This window comes from Ipomoea nil, unplaced genomic scaffold (genome assembly GCF_001879475.1).
Source record: "Ipomoea nil cultivar Tokyo-kokei standard unplaced genomic scaffold, Asagao_1.1 scaffold3321, whole genome shotgun sequence".
In the NCBI taxonomy this organism is placed as follows: Eukaryota; Viridiplantae; Streptophyta; class Magnoliopsida; order Solanales; family Convolvulaceae; genus Ipomoea; species Ipomoea nil.
The window spans coordinates 154237-175118 of record NW_017619749.1 but is presented as its reverse complement, the minus strand read 5'-3'; the positions used below and the strand labels follow the sequence as shown (position 1 = coordinate 175118).

At 35.7% G+C, this 20882-nt stretch overlaps 4 protein-coding genes across 6 annotated transcripts; 2 read left to right on the top strand and 2 right to left on the bottom strand.

Annotated features, from left to right (window-relative positions):
• Nucleotides 1-1469: 1469 nt before the first annotated feature.
• LOC109170180 (protein REDUCED WALL ACETYLATION 2-like) lies at nucleotides 1470-5920 on the top strand. Its single transcript, XM_019319164.1, has 16 exons — nucleotides 1470-1784; nucleotides 1980-2074; nucleotides 2218-2355; nucleotides 2455-2511; nucleotides 2613-2685; nucleotides 2843-3001; nucleotides 3264-3413; nucleotides 3490-3745; nucleotides 3831-3946; nucleotides 4343-4429; nucleotides 4505-4593; nucleotides 4706-4768; nucleotides 4896-4952; nucleotides 5044-5140; nucleotides 5245-5403; nucleotides 5508-5920. The coding sequence occupies exons 1-16, from the start codon at nucleotides 1752-1754 to the stop codon at nucleotides 5511-5513; spliced, it is 1635 nt and encodes a 544-aa protein (XP_019174709.1). The 5' UTR covers nucleotides 1470-1751; the 3' UTR covers nucleotides 5514-5920.
• Nucleotides 5921-7108: 1188 nt separating this feature from the next.
• LOC109170178 (pentatricopeptide repeat-containing protein At3g48810) lies at nucleotides 7109-10199 on the top strand. The gene is made up of 2 exons (XM_019319160.1): nucleotides 7109-9541; nucleotides 9637-10199. Exon 1 carries the CDS (start codon nucleotides 7361-7363, stop codon nucleotides 9341-9343), a length of 1983 nt encoding a protein of 660 aa, XP_019174705.1. The 5' UTR covers nucleotides 7109-7360; the 3' UTR covers nucleotides 9344-9541; nucleotides 9637-10199.
• A 20-nt stretch (nucleotides 10200-10219) lies between these two features.
• LOC109170181 (30S ribosomal protein S6) lies at nucleotides 10220-12240 on the bottom strand. 2 transcript variants are annotated; one of them, XM_019319166.1, is made up of 6 exons: nucleotides 12068-12240; nucleotides 11842-11965; nucleotides 11666-11720; nucleotides 11522-11578; nucleotides 11087-11164; nucleotides 10220-10906 (listed from the first exon to the last, which is right to left on the bottom strand). In XM_019319166.1, exons 1-6 carry the CDS (start codon nucleotides 12130-12132, stop codon nucleotides 10428-10430), a joined length of 858 nt encoding a protein of 285 aa, XP_019174711.1. In that variant the 5' UTR covers nucleotides 12133-12240; the 3' UTR covers nucleotides 10220-10427. The 2 variants fall into 2 exon arrangements, with proteins under 2 accessions (XP_019174711.1, XP_019174710.1); XM_019319165.1 differs by having other exon boundaries at nucleotides 11842-12240.
• A 1739-nt stretch (nucleotides 12241-13979) lies between these two features.
• Nucleotides 13980-18664, bottom strand: LOC109170176. Of its 2 annotated transcripts, XM_019319158.1 has the most exons (10): nucleotides 18552-18658; nucleotides 17141-18042; nucleotides 16626-16755; nucleotides 16140-16546; nucleotides 15849-15929; nucleotides 15664-15762; nucleotides 15223-15366; nucleotides 14947-15033; nucleotides 14787-14858; nucleotides 13980-14676 (listed from the first exon to the last, which is right to left on the bottom strand). In XM_019319158.1, exons 2-10 carry the CDS (start codon nucleotides 17963-17965, stop codon nucleotides 14341-14343), a joined length of 2181 nt encoding a protein of 726 aa, XP_019174703.1. In that variant the 5' UTR covers nucleotides 17966-18042; nucleotides 18552-18658; the 3' UTR covers nucleotides 13980-14340. The 2 variants fall into 2 exon arrangements, with proteins under 2 accessions (XP_019174703.1, XP_019174704.1); XM_019319159.1 differs by lacking the exons at nucleotides 13980-14676; nucleotides 14787-14858; nucleotides 14947-15033 and adding an exon at nucleotides 15075-15145 and having other exon boundaries at nucleotides 15201-15366; nucleotides 18552-18664.
• Between the last annotated feature and the right edge of the window lie 2218 nt (nucleotides 18665-20882).

Genomic DNA, 20882 nt, shown 5'->3' with positions numbered 1-20882 from the left:
TACCCTTGTTTTATGTGTTTTTTCTGTTACCTCTTTTTTTTTTATACATTATGCTAAAAAAAAATTGTACTACACTATTTTTTGGACAAAAATATCTCTACCGTTATAACTTCTGTTATCTTTTCACATCATTATTACCATGCACATGCATACACAATACATTTTCCTACATTATTCAATGACAAGTTTGATTTTATTTAGATTTTAATTAAATGTTATCCTAGTTATATTTAGTAATTTATCATTTCTATAATTCTGACTTCAATAATATAGATATGAATTATACAATTATACCTGGGCAGCTCAATTGGTTATCGAGGTGAAAAGTTGAAAGAATGACCAGAGTCTCACCAACGGTAGTGTGGGAGCTACCTCTCAAAGTGAGGGGGGCTCCTCGTGCGCAGTAAGCCTGCCTTTAGAATAATGAATTCTACAATTATATATATATTGTTGGTTTTATGACTTTTGGACAGCCGGCAGGCCAACACTACCGTTAGAATAACGAAAATATAGGACAAATATAGGAAAAATATATGGAGAAAATATAGAAACTTTGTATTGATGAGTATTGCTGGTGAATAATGAAAGTTACCTCTCTCTTCTATGTGATGAGTCTATTTATACATATTTTGAGCTTAGAGCCCTATAAAAAATAATAATTCTAGACTGTCTCATATTGGAAGTCTTAGTTACATTGGAAATAACGAGACATAATTCTATATAGCAATCACTAATAATAAGGAGCATAAATTCTCTAAGCCTTATTGTACGTTATCAACATTAAGGTTAACATGTTAGCGGATTAGTCCATCTAACAAATTTATTCATATTTAAGTGGAGGGCAGCATATGCCATATGGGCAAGCTAAGGTCAACCAAAATCCCGGCCTGCTGCTTAGTCCAATTCATCAAGAAGAAGAAGAAGGGAGGTGAGGTGAGAAAACGCGGTGTACTGTAGGCCTATTAATTATTAATTATATTATATTATATATAAACTAAAAGAGAAGTGATATGCAACACAGGTACTAAAACTGGTGTCGGTGGTACACATCCCTAATCACTCCCACTGCTAAATTCCCTCCCATCATTTATTTAATTATTTTTAAATGATTGAAGTTGAATATATATGATATATCCGGCCCATTGTATGTACGCGTGCACTTTGTTTTACATCTAATCTACTTGCAATTAAGTTGAAAACAAAGAAATAATTGCATGTTTGGCGTTAATGGAATATATTGGAGATGAATGCACAATTTTAATGTATGCATGCACCCAATTCAATCCCTTTCCTTTTCTTCTTCTGCTACCCTGTTTTGCCTCAAATAAATTCCACATTTGAAAGTATCACAATAAGGTAATAAACGTGCTAGTACTTTTTTTTTTTTTTTTTAATGTAAAAATTTAGAATAAAAAAAGAGGATGAGTAAGAAAACGGGAAGAAGAACACACACAGTAAGTTATTTACAGCTCTGCTTCTATCTCTATCTCTCTCTGTGAGGAGTAAGAAGGAAGAGAGCAATTCTATACAGAGCAGACGGAGACATTAATTCAATTCATTCCTGGCTTTAATAGCATTCTAAATTCACCGCTCACCTGCGGGCATTTCCCTTTATTCCACACATTTTTCTCTCAGATCCAATTCACATTCATCTCCCTCCCCTTCTCTTCATCATATATATATAAATACATCATCTTGCTTCTTCTGTACTTAACAGTTTGGGGAGGAACACAAGCTCATAACCACTGCTAATGTTGATCTACGGACCCCTAACACCTGGTCAGGTTAGAATGAAATGCTACTCTACACATCTATCTGTAATCACTACTTGTATCTTAGATCTTGCACTGTTCTCACTCAAATTCATCTTTGGTTCTTGCTTACTTGCTTCATCTTTGGTTCTTGCTTGTATGATCCGGTGTTTTGTCTGACACTAGTTGCCTTGTTTTTTCTTTATTGTCGAACTAAATCAATTGCAGGTCTCATTTTTTCTTGGAATTATACCGTTATTTGCGTCATGGTTGTATTCCGAGTATTTGGAGTACAGGAAAAATAATACGGCTTCTTCCAAACTGTATGCCTACTACAACCTCTTCTTTTTCTACTTCTAAGTTAAATTGAGCTATGTAAAAGATATTCCTTCTTTCTTGGTTGATATGCCTTTAGGTATCTCATAAACCAGCTGGCTAGTATTCTTCTCACAATTTTCATGTGCAGGCATTCTGATACCAATTTGGTTGAGTTGGGAAATGAAGCAGTTAAAGAAGATGACAAAGCTGTTCTCTTGGAGGGAGGTGCTCTTCACTCATCATCTCCAAGACCTCGCACTTCATCTGTAACATCTCAACTCATCAGGTCTGGTTCCATAATTGACTGCTGTTTTCTTGGTAGGAAAATATAATATTACTACTTCTCTTCACACATTCTTCATGTCTTATCTTATGATGTCCCCAGGTTCTTCCTGATGGATGAAACATTCTTGCTTGAAAATCGGTTGATTTTGAGAGCTATGTAAGTGCATTTATTTTTACCAATTTCAAACTTCAGCACTGAAAATCAATGTGAACTATATATTGCTTATTTTATCTTCTGTTACCAATGCGCGTTTGCAGATCAGAGTTTGGCGCTCTTTTGTTCTATTTCTACATATCTGACCGGACAAATATCTTTAAAGAATCAACAAAGGTCTGTCAACAGCAACTTCTTCCTCCTCCTCCCATCCCCACCCACCCCCCCAAAAAATGAAAAGAAACAACTTTCTTTTGCTTTCCTCAAGTGGATGCTAATGTATATTGAAATGGTTTTATGTGTTTGTAACCAACACTTTTATTTGTCTATGCAGAGTTATAATCGGGATCTTTTCCTGTTCCTCTACTTCCTGCTCATCATTGTCTCTGGAATTACTTCATTTAAGATCCACCATGATAAATCCCCTCTCTCAGGAAAATCCATAATGTATTTAAACAGGCATCAGACAGAGGAGTGGAAAGGTTGGATGCAGGTAAAATCTTTGCCATATGCGCATCCATTAATTCTTCTGGTCAAGTGACATCTTTGAATGGTTGAGACAAGCCATTCTTATATCATCTAAGTTTCTTTCGGTCTTTCCTGTAAGGGATTAGAAGTTGGTGGACAAATCCATCTTGTAGGAGAGTAACACTATGGTTTAAATTTTAAAAGCATGTGCAGTTGTAAGATGCTTAAAATGTCATTTGCCTTGCAGTTCACAAATGGGATTTAACCTATTTCTTTTATACACACAGGTGTTGTTCCTGATGTACCACTACTTTGTTGCTTCAGAAATTTATAATGCTATAAGAATTTTTATAGCTGCTTATGTATGGATGACTGGATTCGGGAATTTCTCATATTATTATATCCGAAAAGATTTTAGCCTAGCAAGATTTTGCCAGGTACTATCTTCGTCTTGGTATCCTGAAATGATTCACAATTAAGTAACAAAATTAAAGTTTATTTGTGTTTGGACAGATGATGTGGCGGCTTAATTTCTTGGTGTTCTTTTGCTGCATTGTTCTAAACAACAGTTATGTGCTATACTACATCTGTCCGATGCATACTCTTTTCACTCTGATGGTTTATGGAGCCCTTGGTATTTTTAACAAATATAATGAAAATGGCACCGTGATTGCTATCAAGATTGTGGCTTGCTTCTTGGTTGTTATTCTGATCTGGGAAATACCTGGAGTGTTTGAGTTTATTTGGAGCCCTTTCACTTTCTTTCTTGGTTGGTAGTTTATACCTTTTATTACTTACGCTGCCATTGCCAATGCTGAATGTGAATATCTAAATGTCTTTGAATTACATCTTAGGATATTCGGATCCTTCAAGACCAAAACAGCCCCTATTGCATGAATGGCATTTCCGTTCTGGCCTTGACCGTTACATATGGATAATTGGAATGATATATGCATACTTCCATCCTACAGTAAGTTCCAGTAATATTTGAGATGCATTACCTACCTTTACAAATTTTAGGGAAAATGACACTTTTAATCTCTTAGTTGAACCGGTGGTGCAAATTTATCTTTTAGTTATTCACAATGTAGACTTGGGTTCTAGGTTTTTAACAATAGGATTTGGTCTCTAACGTTATGATTATGTTAAAACCCTAATAATAAATCCGCCACTTTGCTAAGAATTTAGGGACAATCTATGCCACAAATAATTGAGGGGATAAACTTACACTAAGGTCACAACTAAAGGACTAGAAGTGTCATTTCCTCAAAATTTTAATTAAGTGCTTAAATGCTGTGATTTCCTATCTCCCTACACAAAAGAATAAATAAATAAATAAACTTTTGTTGGAATTTCATACTTCAAGGTGGAGCGATGGATGGAGAAACTTGAGGAAACTGAAGTGAAGCGCCGGATATCTTTCAAAACAGCTGTTACAATAACTTCACTGACGGTAGGAGGCTATCTTATTCCAAACATGTTAATATGTCCTTTCTTGTGTTTGATGTTATAATTTTATGAATTTCAGATTGGATACCTGTGGTATGAGTACATATACAAGCTTCCAAAGAACACATACAATAAATATCATCCTTATACATCATGGATTCCAATCACGTATGCCTATATATACCTTGTTCAACTGCTAGTTTGTGAGTTACCCATTTTCATCTAGTGATTAATGTTCTGTGCATTCATTTGATCTATGGTTTATTTTTTGTTTTATCAGAGTTTTCATATCCTTACGAAATGTTACCCAGTCATTCCGCAGCTACTCATTGACACTATTAGCGTAAGTGACCTTGGAAAATTATAGAAAAGGTCATTGTGGGATTGCCATTTAAAAAATTTGTTTAGGTAGACAACTTACTTTTTTTTTTTTTTTTTTTTTTTTTTTTTTTTCCTTTTGGAATTAATAGATGGCTCGGGAAGATAACTTTGGAGACTTACATCTGTCAGTTCCACATATGGTTAAGGTATTATGGATGCTTAAAACTGAAGAGTTTTATGATATGGATTACTAATGCACTGCATGTTGATGTATGTTTCTGCAACACAATAATGCAGATCTAGTGTGCCAGATGGGCAGCCTAAAAAGTTGCTGTGTTTGATCCCAGAGTATCCATTGCTGAACTTCATGCTTACAACTGCGATTTATGTAGCTGTAAGATGAGGATTTTTAAATTTTTCGGTTTCATTAAGAAGAAGTATAAAAGCAGGGCAGAGTGCACGAATAAAGTTGATCTTGTTACACATTTACATTTGCAGGTTTCTTATAGGCTCTTTGAATTGACAAATACATTAAAATCGGCATTTGTACCAAGCAAAGACAACAAACGGCTGGGCTATAATGCAATTGCTGCCTTAGTAATAGGAAGTGCCATATACACATTGTCTTCTATATTCTTGAGGCTATCTCAGATAATGGTATGTGAATCTTTGAATAGCGTAAAAATTGATTTTTGAAAGCATTGTGTGCAAACAAAGCAGCTAACCACCATTTTCATATACTATCATTGCTTATTATGCAGATATAATAAAAATATAAGCTGCTGCAGTGCAAAAGAATGGAAAGAGCCTAGATATCAGCAACTGCTTCCTTACAGCATAATAGGCGGTTGGATACTTGCAAAAGAAAAATTATATAGTACTTCTTTGGATACATTATTAGTTATTATTGTCACTGCAAAAATGGTGAATTCAGGGGTGTAGTGTTATTATTTGGTTAGGATTGTCTGTTTGCTTGTATAGTAGCAGCAAGTGATGAGATGATTCCATTTCAAAGGTTGGGTTCAGTTTTGTTATACAGTGCTGCTACACATAATTGCCACTTGCCCCCAATTATACACACATATATATACATGTATGGTACGGCTTTATGCTGCTCTGTATATTTCATTTTTTTAAAAAAAAAAATTATAAATTTGGGTTGAATTGATGATTACAACTTTTATTCTGCTCTGCTCTTCTTCATGTCATGCATTCACAATGATGCAAAACACTAATACTAGTTTTCGAAATGAACATTTCTAAAAAATTAATAATGAGAGATGAGGTGAGGTGAGGTTTTTGCAGCAGTGGCAGCTCCGAGATGAGATGGTTAGTCTGGGATGGGATGGGATGGGATTTCATCCTACATACAATTTCATATTACACACACAAACCTCAGGGGGCTCGTGCTATCCTCCGAGATGAGATGCTTGGGCAAATTATTATGTTAAACCGAGTCTAAAATACACTATTTACATATTAAATATTCACAATTCAAATTGTAAACATTTAAATTTAAATGAGCAAATACCAATTTTGGTCCCACGAGTATTAGCAAAATGACAATTTTAGTCCACATGTTTAATTCTTACCAATTTTCATCCTCGACTATTACTTTAGTACCAATTTTCATCCACGACTATTGTTTTAGTGCCAAAATTCATCACGCCAGTCACACATTTGTTTAAAACATGTCGAAATATGAAATTATTAAGGGTATTTTCGTCTTTTTAAAATTAAGATCCCAATTTGAGCATGAATAAAAAGATTTAAGCCCAAAGATCTATCGCGATTCGCAATTTTTCTCTTCAAATTAAAGTAGGATGATGAGGAGAACTGCCAATTGGGATTGATCTTAGGGCTTACATCCCTTTATTCATGCTCAAATTAGAGTCTTAAGTTGAAAATGACAAAAATGCTCTTAAAATTTTTAGATTTCGACATGTCTTGGATGGAGGGGTGACCGACGTGATGAATTTTGGTACTAAAATAATAGTCGTGGATGAAAATTGGTACTAAAACAATAGTCGTGGGATGAAAATTGGTAGAAATTAAACATGTGGACCAAAACCGTCATTTTGTTAATACTCGTGGGACCAAAATTGGTATTTGCTCAATTTAAATTGTGTGTTTCGGATTCAGGACCACCTTGCTAGGTGCACCCGGATTCTTGGTATAACTGCTGACATGCTTGCCTTCCATTTTGGGCCTTAACGGAGTAGTCCATTCCGCTTTAAATTTTTATTTTAGTACCAACCAATTAACTAATTACAACTCACTCTCTTGTTGTCAAAAAAAAAAAAAATAATAAAAAAAATTACAACTCACTCTCCAATCAAATTTTTGAACAACACTCCGTCGCCGTCGTGGTGGTGGTGGTGGTGGCGGCGTATATTTCGATAACTAGATTCCGGTAGGTTTTGTGTCAAAGCTTTGTATAATTAATTATTCAATCATTCTCTTCCTTCCATTACACTTTAAACTCGTAAATACTCCCTTTTGAAGGGACTAGGGAGTTGCTTATCCGAATTTATTTATTTATTTTTGGGGAGGGGAGAAAATCTATCATCCGTCATCCGAGTATAGTATAGTACTGTATCTTTTTTCTTGTAAAATGATTTTGAAACAGAAATGTCAGTTGCTCTTCAAGGTGCATAAACCTTCACTACCTTTGATCCATCAAGCAAACCCCATTTTCAATCATAAAATCCCAATAGCTTGTGAAGAATCTGAGGTTGTGAATAGGCTGAAAAATGAACCAAATGCCGGAATGGCTTTGGAGTATTTTAAATATGTTTCCAAATCCAACTCTTTCAACCATACTCAGCTAACATACCAAGCGATGGTTGAGAAACTTGGCCGCCATGGTGACATGGATGGAGTTCAGTACCTTTTGCACCAAATGTACTTAGAAGGGATTAATTGTTCCGAAGATATGTTTGTTGCTGTGATCAATTCCTATAACAAAGCTGGGGCAGCTGAGCACTCCTTAAAGATGTTTTATAGAATGCAAGACTTTGGTTGTAAACCCACAGTGAGGGTTTATAATCATCTATTAGATGCATTACTTAGTGAGAACAGGTTTAATATGATCAATCCTATATATAGTAACATGAAAAAGGATGGGATTATGCCCAATGTTTTTACATACAATATTCTTTTGAAAGCCCTGTGTAAGAATAACAGGGTGGATGGGGCTCACAAGTTGCTTGTGGAAATGTCAAACAAGGGTTGCTCTCCTGATGAGGTAAGCTATACGACAATCGTGTCCTCGTTGTGTAAGTTAGGTAGAGTGGAAGAGGCCAGAGACTTAGCTATGAGGTTTGATTTCAGTACTGTTCCTGTTTACAATGCACTGATAAATGGACTTTGCAAAGAATGCAATATCAAAGAGGCAATAAAGCTGTTGGATGAGATGATGGACAATGGTGCTACTCCTAATGTCATTACTTACACTACAATATTAAATGCTGCATCAGAGTTGGGGAATACACAGCTCTCTCTTTCCATCTTAGCAAAAATGTTTGTCAGAGGATGTTCTCCGAATATTTACACTTTTACTACTTTGATAAAGGGAATATGTCTAGCTGAAAGGTGGGATGTAGCGCTTGATGTGTGGGATAGTATGATCAAAGAAGGTATTTTTCCTAATGTTATTGCATATAACACATTAATACGTGGTCTTTGTTTGTATGGAAATATGTATGCAGCTTTATCTATCTTCAACCAAATGGAAAGACACGGCTGTTCTCCAAATTTGACAACCTTTAGCACTCTTATAGATGGCTTTGCAAAATCTGGAGATTTGAGTGGTGCATCTGAGATATGGAACAAGATGATAACTCTTGGTTGCCGTCCAAATGTTGTGGCATATACATGTATGGTGAATGTGCTGTGTAAAAATTTCATGTTTGAAGATGCTTATATGATTATTGAAAATATGATGGCTGAAAATTGCCCCCCAAACACAGTTACATTTAATACACTTATTAAAGGTTTATGTGCAAGTGGTAGAGTTGATTGGGCAATGGTGGTCTTTAATCAAATGGAGAAATTTGGATGTTCACATGATGCAACCACATATAAGGAGATATTGAATGGGTTGTTCAAAATTAACAGCCTTACCCTTGGATTGGAGCTTGTAGTGGAGATGGAGGAAAAAGGAATCCACCTTGATCTGGTGGCATACAATACTATAGCATGTGGATTTTGTCACATTGGGATGCCTGGGGAAGCTCCAAAAGTTGTTGCAAAGATGCTGGTGAGGGGAATTGAGCCTGATGTCTTCACATTCAATACACTAATAAATGCCTACTGTAAGGGTGGTAATGTCAAACTTGCCTATCAGCTTCTGGATGTAATGAGTGCAGAAGGATGGAACCCAGATTTAGTTTCATATACTAGTCTTATAGCTGGGTTCTCTGAATTGTATGATTTCGAAACAGCTATCAGTTGTGTTTGCAGAATGATAGATGAAGGAATCTCCCCAAACACATCCACATGGAACATTCTAGTCCGTGCTTTGGTTAGCAAGATTGGGTACGTTGATGCAGTAGGATATTTAGATATTATCTTGGTAAGTAGAGCAAGAAGTTAAAGTTTGAACTGCAGCTGCCTTGATATGGAACCACTGACAGTGAAATATGCATGTTGTGGCTCTAATGCTGGAACAACGCACAAACTTTGAAAAGATTTCATTATAAAGATTAAAGAATGCAGGTCCAAATCCTTCATTGCTTTGAGCGCTTTATGTTGCTTGCTTTGGGCCGCCTACTATTGGAAAGAATTACTCAAGGTATGGTATATTGATCTGTTATCTGATGTGCGGTGATTTTTCCTTTTTGTTTGAATTAGAATCCATTTAACTTCATCTGTCATTGAATTTTTTAGTGAGGAGGGAGAATGTAGAGATTGAAGGGGATGATTTGCTAAAACTTAAAAGGTTGTTGCCCTCTGTTGTGCTGATTGAGCAAATACAGTAACAACTAGTTGCTGCCTGATGGAAGTATGGTGAAGATCCTGCTGAATGTTGTATGTAATTCATGAGATAGAGTGATTGGAAGTGGCGGGTGGGTTACTTTTAGATGATCTCATTAGTCTGCAATGTACATGAAGACAAGAGAGCATGAATATTGTTGTTTTGTTTTGATACAATGATCAGCATGCATGGTAATTGGTATGATATGCGGAGAACTAATTTCAGATGGTGTTATAATTGAGCAGCAAAAATGGAGCTTGTACTCTAATCTGAGGAAGATGAGATAAACACGTGTATGTTTGTTGTAAAAGCAATATAGATAGATAGATACAATGCTCATGTTTCTTTCTGCTATATATGTACTGTTAGCAATTGGTACTTTGCATCTGACATTGTAGAGCAGAGCCAAACAGTTATAAGCCTGCCTGAGCTATGGGCTTCTTGAGGAGGAGCTTAAAAGAACAGAAGATTTAAAAGTTAAGGAAGAACACACACTAAAGAAGAAAGAATCATAATGCCAATATCTTAACTCCAATGCTAATGCTAATGCTAATGGATTGGACAATACATTCAAAGTGTACACAAATTCGCCTAATTTCACCAGTCGCAGCATATTTCTTCCCAAAATAAAGCAGCAACCATAAGCTAAGCTAAGCTAAGCTGCTACATACTTGGAATAATAGAAGATTATAGATACAACAACCTACACTTGTATTTTCCTTCTCTCTGGCCTTGGAATAGTTGGGGGCTTATTATCTCTATGTTTCATGTTATCATCTTCATCATCATCATCCACATAAATAACACCATCGTCGTCGTCGTCATCATCATCATCATACATTTCTAATTCAGCCTCAATCTCATCATCATCCCATTCATCTCCATCATCATAATCCATGTCCTCCTCCTCATCATCATCATCATCACCAGCACACATTGTATGGTATTCAGGAGGAGGAGGACAATCCTCTGTTTCTGCCTTGTCTTTCTTCATGACAAGATGTCGAATGACTCTCTCATCTTTGTCAAGCAAGTTCTTGAAATCATTAATCCATTTGGCTTCCATTTCAAAATTCATCAAAATATAGTGAGCATTGCTTGCTTTTTGTATCTTGTAGGCCAATCTTCGCATACCCCAGTCACTGAATCTCCATACCTTTCCTTTCTTCTCCTCCAAAAATTCTGCAACAAGATTAAAGTAAGTTCACCCATCCTTAAGAATAACAAACCAACATTTCAAAACAACAGACTACATTTTTTTAGTGGAGAGAGGCAGAAATGAGCAAAACACCATTTAAGATGAGGAGGAATCGATAATTTTCTATTAGTGCCAACATGAACCATTTAAGAAGCAGTACACACCTTGAACCATCTTATTCACACTCTCTACCTCATCCTTGTGATCTTCGTGAATCAAGTAAACAACCTCGTAGTGCCGCACTGCATAAGAAACACATTCACTATTACGAAACAAAATAGGCTGAAGTTCATGATTGAGTGAAAACAGTTTCTATTAGAATGGCTTGGCCACTTATTTCCTATTTTGCTGTGGAACCTTAACTATTTATTAAGAAAATAAGAAAACTAGTAGATAAGACTCATTTTATCAAGAAAAAAAATATAACAAGGGTGGGTGTGGGTGAGGGTGAGATAGATAAGCAGAAACTACTGCTATGGCCTATGAGGAAGTTATCCACTTATCCTATGAATGTGATGACAATTCCTCCTATCAGTCATTAAGCAACTCACTGCATTGACTGGGGGAGGGAGGGAACTGAAAGAAAGAACCACACTTACTTCTTTCCACATTTAACTCGCTCTCCAGTCGAAGATTTAAAGATTCAAAAAGTTCCCCTGCAAGCAAATGAAACAATCTCAACCACCAGAGAACACAACAGGGAATCCACTCACTTATCAACAATAAACAAAACAGTCACTTACGTTCTTCAGCATCTGCAAACTCGGGCAGAAGCCTACCATCTTCTTTAACCGTTGCCTGTTAAAAGTGATAATCATTTATATAATCCACAAAAAAAAAGGGGATGAATTTATATCCTTCAACAAATCTGGTATATGCACGGCTATCAGTAGAATAGGAGGATAGCTTTATAATTTACCTCTTTAAGGAGGATAGCTTCAGGAAAAGGACCAGTGGCTTCGTCTGGTCTTGGAACGAAGCTGTGGGTGTCGGCCTTCTTCTTCTTATTTGCAGCCACTATCAGGGAGGAGAATCTCAACTTTCTAGAGTAAAATGGAAGAGACAAAGAAGAAGGATGGAGATTCACTTTTGCTGAATTGGAATTGGAATTGGAATTGGAATGAAAGTTTCGATTTTGAGGATACCCATCACAGGAAGCGGCTATCAATTTCCCAACTTCTGGAGCAGCGGTGAGGAGAAATGACTCCATTTTACAAGCTCAAAACTTCTCAATCAGAGGAGAAGATAGGGAGGTTTTAGCGGGGGATAAGTCGATAAGGCCACAAGGGCACGCCTTTGTAGTTTTGAACAATATGAGGAGTAAGTAATTTCATACCACTTTTTCCCCATAAATATGAAACAGATCTTATGATAGTTATCTCAATTCTCAATTACTTATATTTTCCTACATTTAGTCTTAGGACAACAATAGTTTTGAAAATATCATATTATTAATCAATTCATAACATACAAAGTACATGATTAGACTATCTTTATTTATACAATACTCTCTGTTGGTACCGTTGGTAGAAAACACAAATAATAATCAAATTAAAATTGACTATTATTTTCTAGAAAGAATGGAAGAAAAGATGAAGAAATTTGGCTAGTGTTTGGTGTTGGGTTTTTGCAAGAGTCGAGTGAGCACTCTTTCCTTAAAACCTTATTTGCCACATCCCAAAAGATGATTTCCGGACGACATTCGTGCCCCCAGGTGCCGGCGCACACGACACATCCAGTTTCGGCCCTTACACCTCTCGTGGACTCTGTTGCACGAGAGTTGTGCTCTCTCGGTGCACCAGGCTTGAATCAAGCCTTTTTCCAATCTCTGCTAGTTGGAATTTGATTTGCACCCCCCCCCCCCCCTCTCTCCGTGCGAGAGAGCCTCTATGCTATACAATTCTACAAGCTTCAAAAGAGCTCTTGTATATAAGGGGGGGAAATCTTCATTCCAAAGCAATGTGGGACAAAAACACACTTTTTCCCTTCATTTTCCAACTCAAATGGGTCTACTTTGAGAATCAATATCTCATTCACCCATTATCCGTTTTGAGCGTACAATATATCGATCTCTTCGTCTCACTACGAAGAATCCGAATCCATTTTAACCCGACCCAAATCGGAAGTGGACCCCACTGATAATTGTACCACAAAATAGTCACTTAACATGCCATTTTATGCCATTTTTAGCTATTTTTCCAACACTCTCACTTTTAAAAGTGAGATTCACTTCGACATCATCAAATTTATAAATTTTTCACTTTTTTTTTTCTACATTCCTGCAATACTCTTTCACTTTCAAGTGTGATTCTGTTTTTATTTTATAATTATAAATATAAATATAATAATAAAGTAATAGTAAAATAACAAATAAAAAAATTATAAAAGTCAGACTTGCAAGCCACATAAGCTAATAAAATAAAACAAAAAGAAAAAAAATCTATATTACCTTCTACATCATTCTGAAAAGGGTTCACTTGCAATGGTAAACGATAATATTTCTAATAATATAAGGACGGATCATATCAAAATTTTAAAACAGGATGACACTTTTGTAATTATAACCAACTTTAATATACAAACATGAAATTAAAATATGCAATTCTCACTTTTTCAAGTTTGCACATTTAATATTAACATTTGCACATTTAGTATTAATATTTTTCATATTTAGTATTAAAAGATTGCACTTACAAAAATGCGAAAGTGTATTGTATTTAAAATTTTGATTTTAGAGTTTATGACCGAATTTTTAATTTTATTTGATTTAGTGATTCACTTTTTACTACTAAAAGTCTAGCATTTATGACTTAAATTTAAAATTTTACTTTTTTGTTGTTACATATTTAGTTGTTAAAGATCACATATTTAAATGTTCAAGTTTGCATGATAAAATTAATGATAATTACAAAAATATCATTGCATTTTTTTAAAAATTTGATCTCTCATATGTTCTTTAGCCTATATATATATTTGTTGAACTAGAAAGCTATAGTATGGGTAATTGGGTATTTGGGTATGGTCTATATTGACCAAAAAACTCGGTCAGCGCAAGAGTTCAACCAAAATCACATCATTCACAGCTCCATTTTTCTTTTTGTTTATAAATATCAAAATTATACCCTGTGAATGTGATCGTATCTGAATTTATGATTGATCATCACATTTTGTGGAACAACCCTTTGAAAGAGACTCACAATAATAATGCCTCAAAAAGTGAAACTAGAAAATTTAACCTGCCTGCCTGCCTCACCTGCGCAACCATAATCAACTCGAGAAAGAAACATTTACAGAGGCAATTCACTATTCAGTCACGCAAAGGCTATACGTTGCTTCTTGCAGTCATGTCTCCGGTATATTCAGTTGTTAAATGTTAAATTCTCTCAGCTTTCACTTTCCTAAACAACAGGGTGACTGCTTACCATTGTTTTTTCCCTTTCTTCTTTTTCTTGTTTCCACTGCCCCCACTACTACCTTTGCAGCTGTTTCCACTCTCAGTACCTGGAGATTGTGATGATGTACTACTGCCAGTTCCAGTTCCAGTGCCAGTAAAACTATTAAACACACCTGCTTGTACAGCATTCTGTAGCCACTCAACAAATTCCTCTTCTGTCATCGTCTCTTCCAAATTTGGACTTGGCATCCCACCTCTATGCCCTGAGGAGCTACCTCTTTTCCCATTGCTACTCTTTAACGTCACATTTGTGTTTACATGGAAACTTGGCTTGTGACTGTTAGCAGGACATCTCATTCCCTGTAACCAGTACATAATGCACAAGTGAGGTACTGATGTCAAAAACTACCATTAACAAACCAACTTAAAATACAATATCAATATATAATTACAAGGAACGAAAAACCTACCTGGCAAGTATACCACTCAGTTGCATCATATATCTTGTTATCAGCACAAACATATGCAGAAGGAGTGTCTACCTACTCATCAACACAGGTTGAAACTAGATCAAACTCATACCAGTTTACTATAGATATACAAGGTTTTCCATCTTCATATGGTGTGTACCTTCAGCAGTAGTCCAAAAAAGAAGGGCTGTGAGGTCTGTTCAACCCATCCATCTCCATCTTTAGCCTGGTGGAAATCTTTGCATTCCTTAAAGATACAAAAACAGATAAAAAGTAAGAATCCTTAATGATTAGAATTGAGTTCTAATATTTATTTATGTTTTGGTTGTGCAAATTGGAGGGGATGTGCATATTTAAAACTATGAACTTCCCAAGCTGGAAAAAAAAAAAAAAAAAAAAAAAAAAAAAAAAAAACTATACGGAAAAAGGAAAACACCTGACACCATCTTGCTTTGTGTTTTACTCTGTCAGTGCAAATCCAGAGATGGAATTTGCCACACTTCTTGCAGGTAATCCGTTTAGACTCTCCAAGAGGATCCTCACCAGCAGCTTCTGAATGACCAAATCTGTGGCCTCTATTCTGTAGTTGTAACACAAAGATTGAGCATAGAAAAGAAAAGTTAATAGTAAACCCTATAAACAAATAGTACTTGAGAGTCAGCATAGCAAAGATCCCTTGCTTTCAAATAAAAGAGTACTGCATGAACCAAGTCTTTATGGATAACCATACACCTATCACAAGCTTATTCTTTATGAGAACCAAAAAATCAATACACGGTATAGCTATATGTAGGCGAGTGTATAACACTGAAATAAGGTTTTAACTGAAAAAAAGCCTATTTGAATGTTTAATATAAAATAAATCAGCTAGTTAAACCTTTTGAGAAGTATTTTGGAAGCTACGGATGTAATTTATCAGTTCTTCTCTCCTCAACTCATCATCATATGTTTTTCGCTTGAAAGAATCAAGTAAAACCTGAAAAAGAATATAAACAAGTTATAACCAAAGCATGAGAATAGCAAAAGAATAATAGAAAACCAAAATTGGAATGCAATTTGTACCTCATATGCATTTTGGAGTTTCTTGAAAGCCTCTGCAGCCCTTTCATTTCCCATATTTTTATCAGGATGGACCAGCATTGCCTGAATGCAAAAATAAGTTTAACTGATTGGCAAAACCCACATTTTCGTTTTCCCTTTCTATTTGGCAAGGAACAAAAATTATGCTAATCACTTGGGGGCAGTCAGTGAGTGGGAGACAAAAGCCAATGTAACTTCATAATGTAGGGAACAATGGTGAATTTTGCTTTATCTTCAAAAAGAGTGAACTGATGAAATTTAGTTAATGCTTGCCTTTTTTCTGTACTCCCGCTTGAGAATAGAAACATCCACATTCTGAAATCGGGATAAACCCAATGCTGAATAGTGATCTGCACAGTTCAACAGTCTGATAACTTCATTTTCAGATGTCATTTCCGAGTCAGCTCCACTGGTTGAAGGTATTCCTGCACTATGATCAGCAGGTAGTCCACCACCAACATCAGCAGACACTCCAGCTGTTTGTTCTGGAAAGCTGTCAGGTCTTCTTTGCTCATTTACATTATTCTTCAAGAAGAATATCAGAACATCACTTGAAATGAATGACAAGTTTAAACCTAAGAGTAAACCAAGCCATCCAACATATGTCCGTCCACAATAGACAGAATACAAGGTCATAATGAACACCGCAATGCGCTCATGGCTCAATCTGAAGAGAACCCCTGCATTATGAAAATTGAAATTCTTAACCGGGCAAAAAGAAGAGATGAAAATGCTTATAAACAAATGTCGAAGGATCACCTCCACACAAGATGACAGGGATTGCTACAAAAAACCTTCCATAGATCCACAAGAAAGCAAGACCAATAATGGATAATGCCAGAATTGCAATAACGAAGCCAGAAAGAAGTCCAATTACAGAAACTGCTGCCTGAATGAGAATAAGAACCCATTAACATAAGAAAAATATGAACAATCAAGAAGCCAGTATTAGTTGACTAAGTTGAGTAAACACAATATAGATGCAGTTCACACAAACTAATTATTGGATATATTGAAAAGTAACTAAAACATCATGGACCATGGTGCATTAAGTTGCTCATTGAAATGCCTTCAGCAATAGAAATACATACAAAATGGGAACCACATTAGATGAAGCAAAAATAAAGGTGAAAATATTAATGAGGTGAAACTCAAATCTAGATTGATTCAAGCAGCAAAACTGAACATTCAATATTAATGAGTAATTCAAATTTAGATTACTTCTAAGCACATTGTCATCTCTTGATCCCAAGAGGAAAAGGAAGGGTTCTTACCAGAATCAATAGAAACTTTAATTTGCTCACTGCAATTAAAGAAAGAACACCCCACCATACGATTGAAAATAGTGAAGCTGTCCCCATGCATAGAAAGGAGCCCATGCCTCTAAGACTGCAGTCCAACCAAACCATTGATAGCAGAAGCAGTATATTCCCAAAATGCATAATCCATTTTAAGGCAACAGGATATGCTAGTTCAACCTTCTTTCGAGCATACTCACTAGCATTTGATGTAATGCTCTTGATATGTCTAAGCAATGGCTTCCTCCTATCTAGCCATTCAATACATGAATTTGACAAAGACAACGCTAAGGTCCCCAAATACCTAAAAACAAATTTAATGGAATGCTCAGCATTTTGTCGAGTAGTACACAATCCTTCTACTGAGGAACTAGATCTGCTATTTGGATCCTCAGAGCCATGATTAGTGCAGGGAGGTGTTTCTTTCCCTTCTCTTAACTCAAGATCTTCTGTTGTATGTGGATGATTATCATGCTTTCCTGCATAACTGCTAGCAGGTTCTGCGTCCTCGGTTACTGTTGAGGCAACCACATCTTGCTTCTCCTTTTTTAGTGACTTTCTATATTTGTGTTTGCTTTTCATCTTTTCTTCAGGTTGAGGGGTACTATTCAGTTCCTGAGTTAAAGACACACTTGGTAGATTACCATTTAAAAGCTCTTCTCCAGTAATGACATCTGTCTCACTCGCAATACTCCTTTCTCTTTTATCTGGAAATCCAGAAACAGAATCTGAAAATCCTTTTCTAGAGTTTGCTAAATGATTATTAAACCCTTGCTTTTGTTGGTTTCCTTTACGAGCCATGAGTCATGTGTTATCAGTAAATATTTGGGCATGGAATCATTTCAATTCATTCACAGTGATGCCATTTGATTACACACCTGGTGCCATAACAAAAACCCAAATATTAATGTATGCAAACCATTTCCTAACTGCATCTTAAACTCAAATATGATCTTGTTTTGCTGCTGACAATGATTTTGAATATGCAACACTCACCGCTTAAAACGCAGAGCATGCATTTTAATAGGACAAAATTAGTAATAATTGCAATTACAAGTAAAAGTTCAATTATAAAATTTCGGCACCGCTTCAAAATTCAACTAATAATCTAGACAAACAGTATGCATATCCAAACATACAGACAGACAGATAACAACGATGGCAGCATACGTGTTGCTGAAAGCCCCAAAGAATTGAATAGAGTCGGATTCCTATTAAAGGTATGCTAGAGTTCGTTGTTCAGCTCAGAACCCTAACTTTTCATAATTCTCTTGACAAAACGAGGGAATCTCAGGACAATAGCAGTAGATACATGTGTGTGTGTGTGTGTGTGTGTGTGTGTGTGTGTGTGTGTGTGTGTGAAGAGAGAAATAGAGATGGCGCTTACAGTAAATTCCAGGAAGACGATGAGCAGAATCGTAGAGCGAAGTGGAATAAAGACTATTTTGAATATTATTTATATTTTGTTAAATTTTTAGAAAAACAAACACATGATACGAATGAAGTAAAACGCGGATGCGGTGTAGATAGGCCATAGGCGGGCGTTACTCTCAACGGGTTTTCTTCTCTCTGCGTAGGTGGGCTTCGGGTTTGGCCCACAACTACCACTTCTCACTCGCATCCACATATCGCTCACTTTTATTTTTCTTGTGTGCTACTCTTATATATACCTTAAATACGTTCAAATGAAACACACAAATATAATTAATAGGGACATTGAAACTTGATGTTGCACCCGAGTTACTTTATTACACATTTTGGAAGTTAGCCATATCATTTTTTGTGTTTGTACATAGTTTTTAGATGAGTATAAATACCTCTTTACGGAGTAATTTAAGTTAATTTACTTATTTGTAATTATTTGTCAGTCAAAATCACAAGCTGTAACTTTACATCCTTGAGTAATGATTAAAAAAAAAAAAAAAAACTCATTTATTAATGTTGAGAGAATATTTAGAGTATAAGTATCAATATGTTAAAATTGATTCAAAAGATGGACTATAAATTATTGTCAAAAGCAGTGAAAAAAGATGGAAGATTATGAGTTCAAGCCTCATTGGACGCGTTATTGGTTCTTTGTGTCTCAGTAGCTATACTACAATGTAATAGAGCTAGTAGCTTTCTGTGTTCGTAGTATATAAATTGTGAATTTTATTATAGACATTTAGTATGTAAAGTGTAAACATTTGGATTCGAGTCTACATAATAAAAATGTTAACATTGTGTGTTCGTAGTATATAAATTGTGAATTTTATTATAGACATTTAGTATGTAAAGTGTAAACATTTGGATTCGGGTCTACATAATAATTTGCGGGGTGGTGGCATATCCATATTGGTCATATAAGGGCAATTTATATCGTGCACCAGGACGCGCATTGCATTGTGTGTCCTGATGCAAAACGACACCGTGGCATACACCGTGGCATATCCATATTGGTCCTATAAGGGCAATTTATATCGTGCACCAGGGCGCGCATTGCATTGTGTGCCCTGATGCAAAACGACACCGTTTCATATAACTGTATAAAAAAAAATACACATAATTATATAAATAAACACACATAACTGTATAGAAAATACACATAATTGTATAAACAAATACACATAATCTCGTCAACTTCCTACCGCGCTTCCCAAAACGACGTTATTTTGGAAAACGCATGGCGCACAGTGCTATGTGCGCCGTGGTGCAGGGTATAACGATTGTCCTATAAGGTGAAAACTCCCAAATTGTTTTAGTTTGATGTCAATAAGTGGGTTTTAATATAGGGCCTCCGATCCCCGCTGCATCAGTACAAACTTGTCATCATCAGCCCAATGGGGAGCTGATTGGGCATGTATGGGGGGTGTCATCGTTATAGCATCTTCATCTTCATCCAGCATGGATTGCATTTCTGTACGAACGGGCCTTGCTGATCTCCCTATATAGTATATATTTTGCTAATAAAGTGCGGATGGATGGGAAGAAATTTGTTTTTTAGAGGTCGAGAGGCTTATATTAAAGGCCGGTCGGTCATGAAAGTAATAATTTGGATAAAAGTTAAAAAGGAATTGAAGAAAAAGAGATAAGAGTTATATATATAATTGAAAGCACAAAATAATGCACGTTAGATGTTACAGAAAGGTGAAAAATGGCCCCTCCTAGTGCCGGCAACATGCACCACACTACTCACTCATTTGGGATGTGATCGAGGTGAGTGAGGCAAGCTAGCTACGCGAATCATGACACTCCCCACAGGTCAAAGATTTGGTATTCCAATCCCCGGCCCATTATATATATATATATATATATATATATATATATATATATATATATATATATATATATATATATTGCTCACAATCACTTGTGATAAATATATTGTTATCCATTTTTACAATCTCAGATAAAATAATGCATTATTTTTAAAAATAGCAACCTTAAAAAAAAAAAAAAAAAAAAACAGTGAATAAATTTCAAAAATATTTGTTTGACTATCATGCAATATTTTTCAAAATAATGAGATATGAGTTGTTTTTTTGTTTGTTTTTTTTCTTATTGAAGGAAAACATAAAGATTTGGATGCATATGGGCAGTTGTGGACATCATCATTTTGTGCTAGAAATCATGACTTCCAATCACACCAATATTCACAACCTACTATACACTAAACTCTAATTAGAGTCCGCAAGCACGTGGTCGAATATATATGATAGATACTAATCTCTCCTTAATC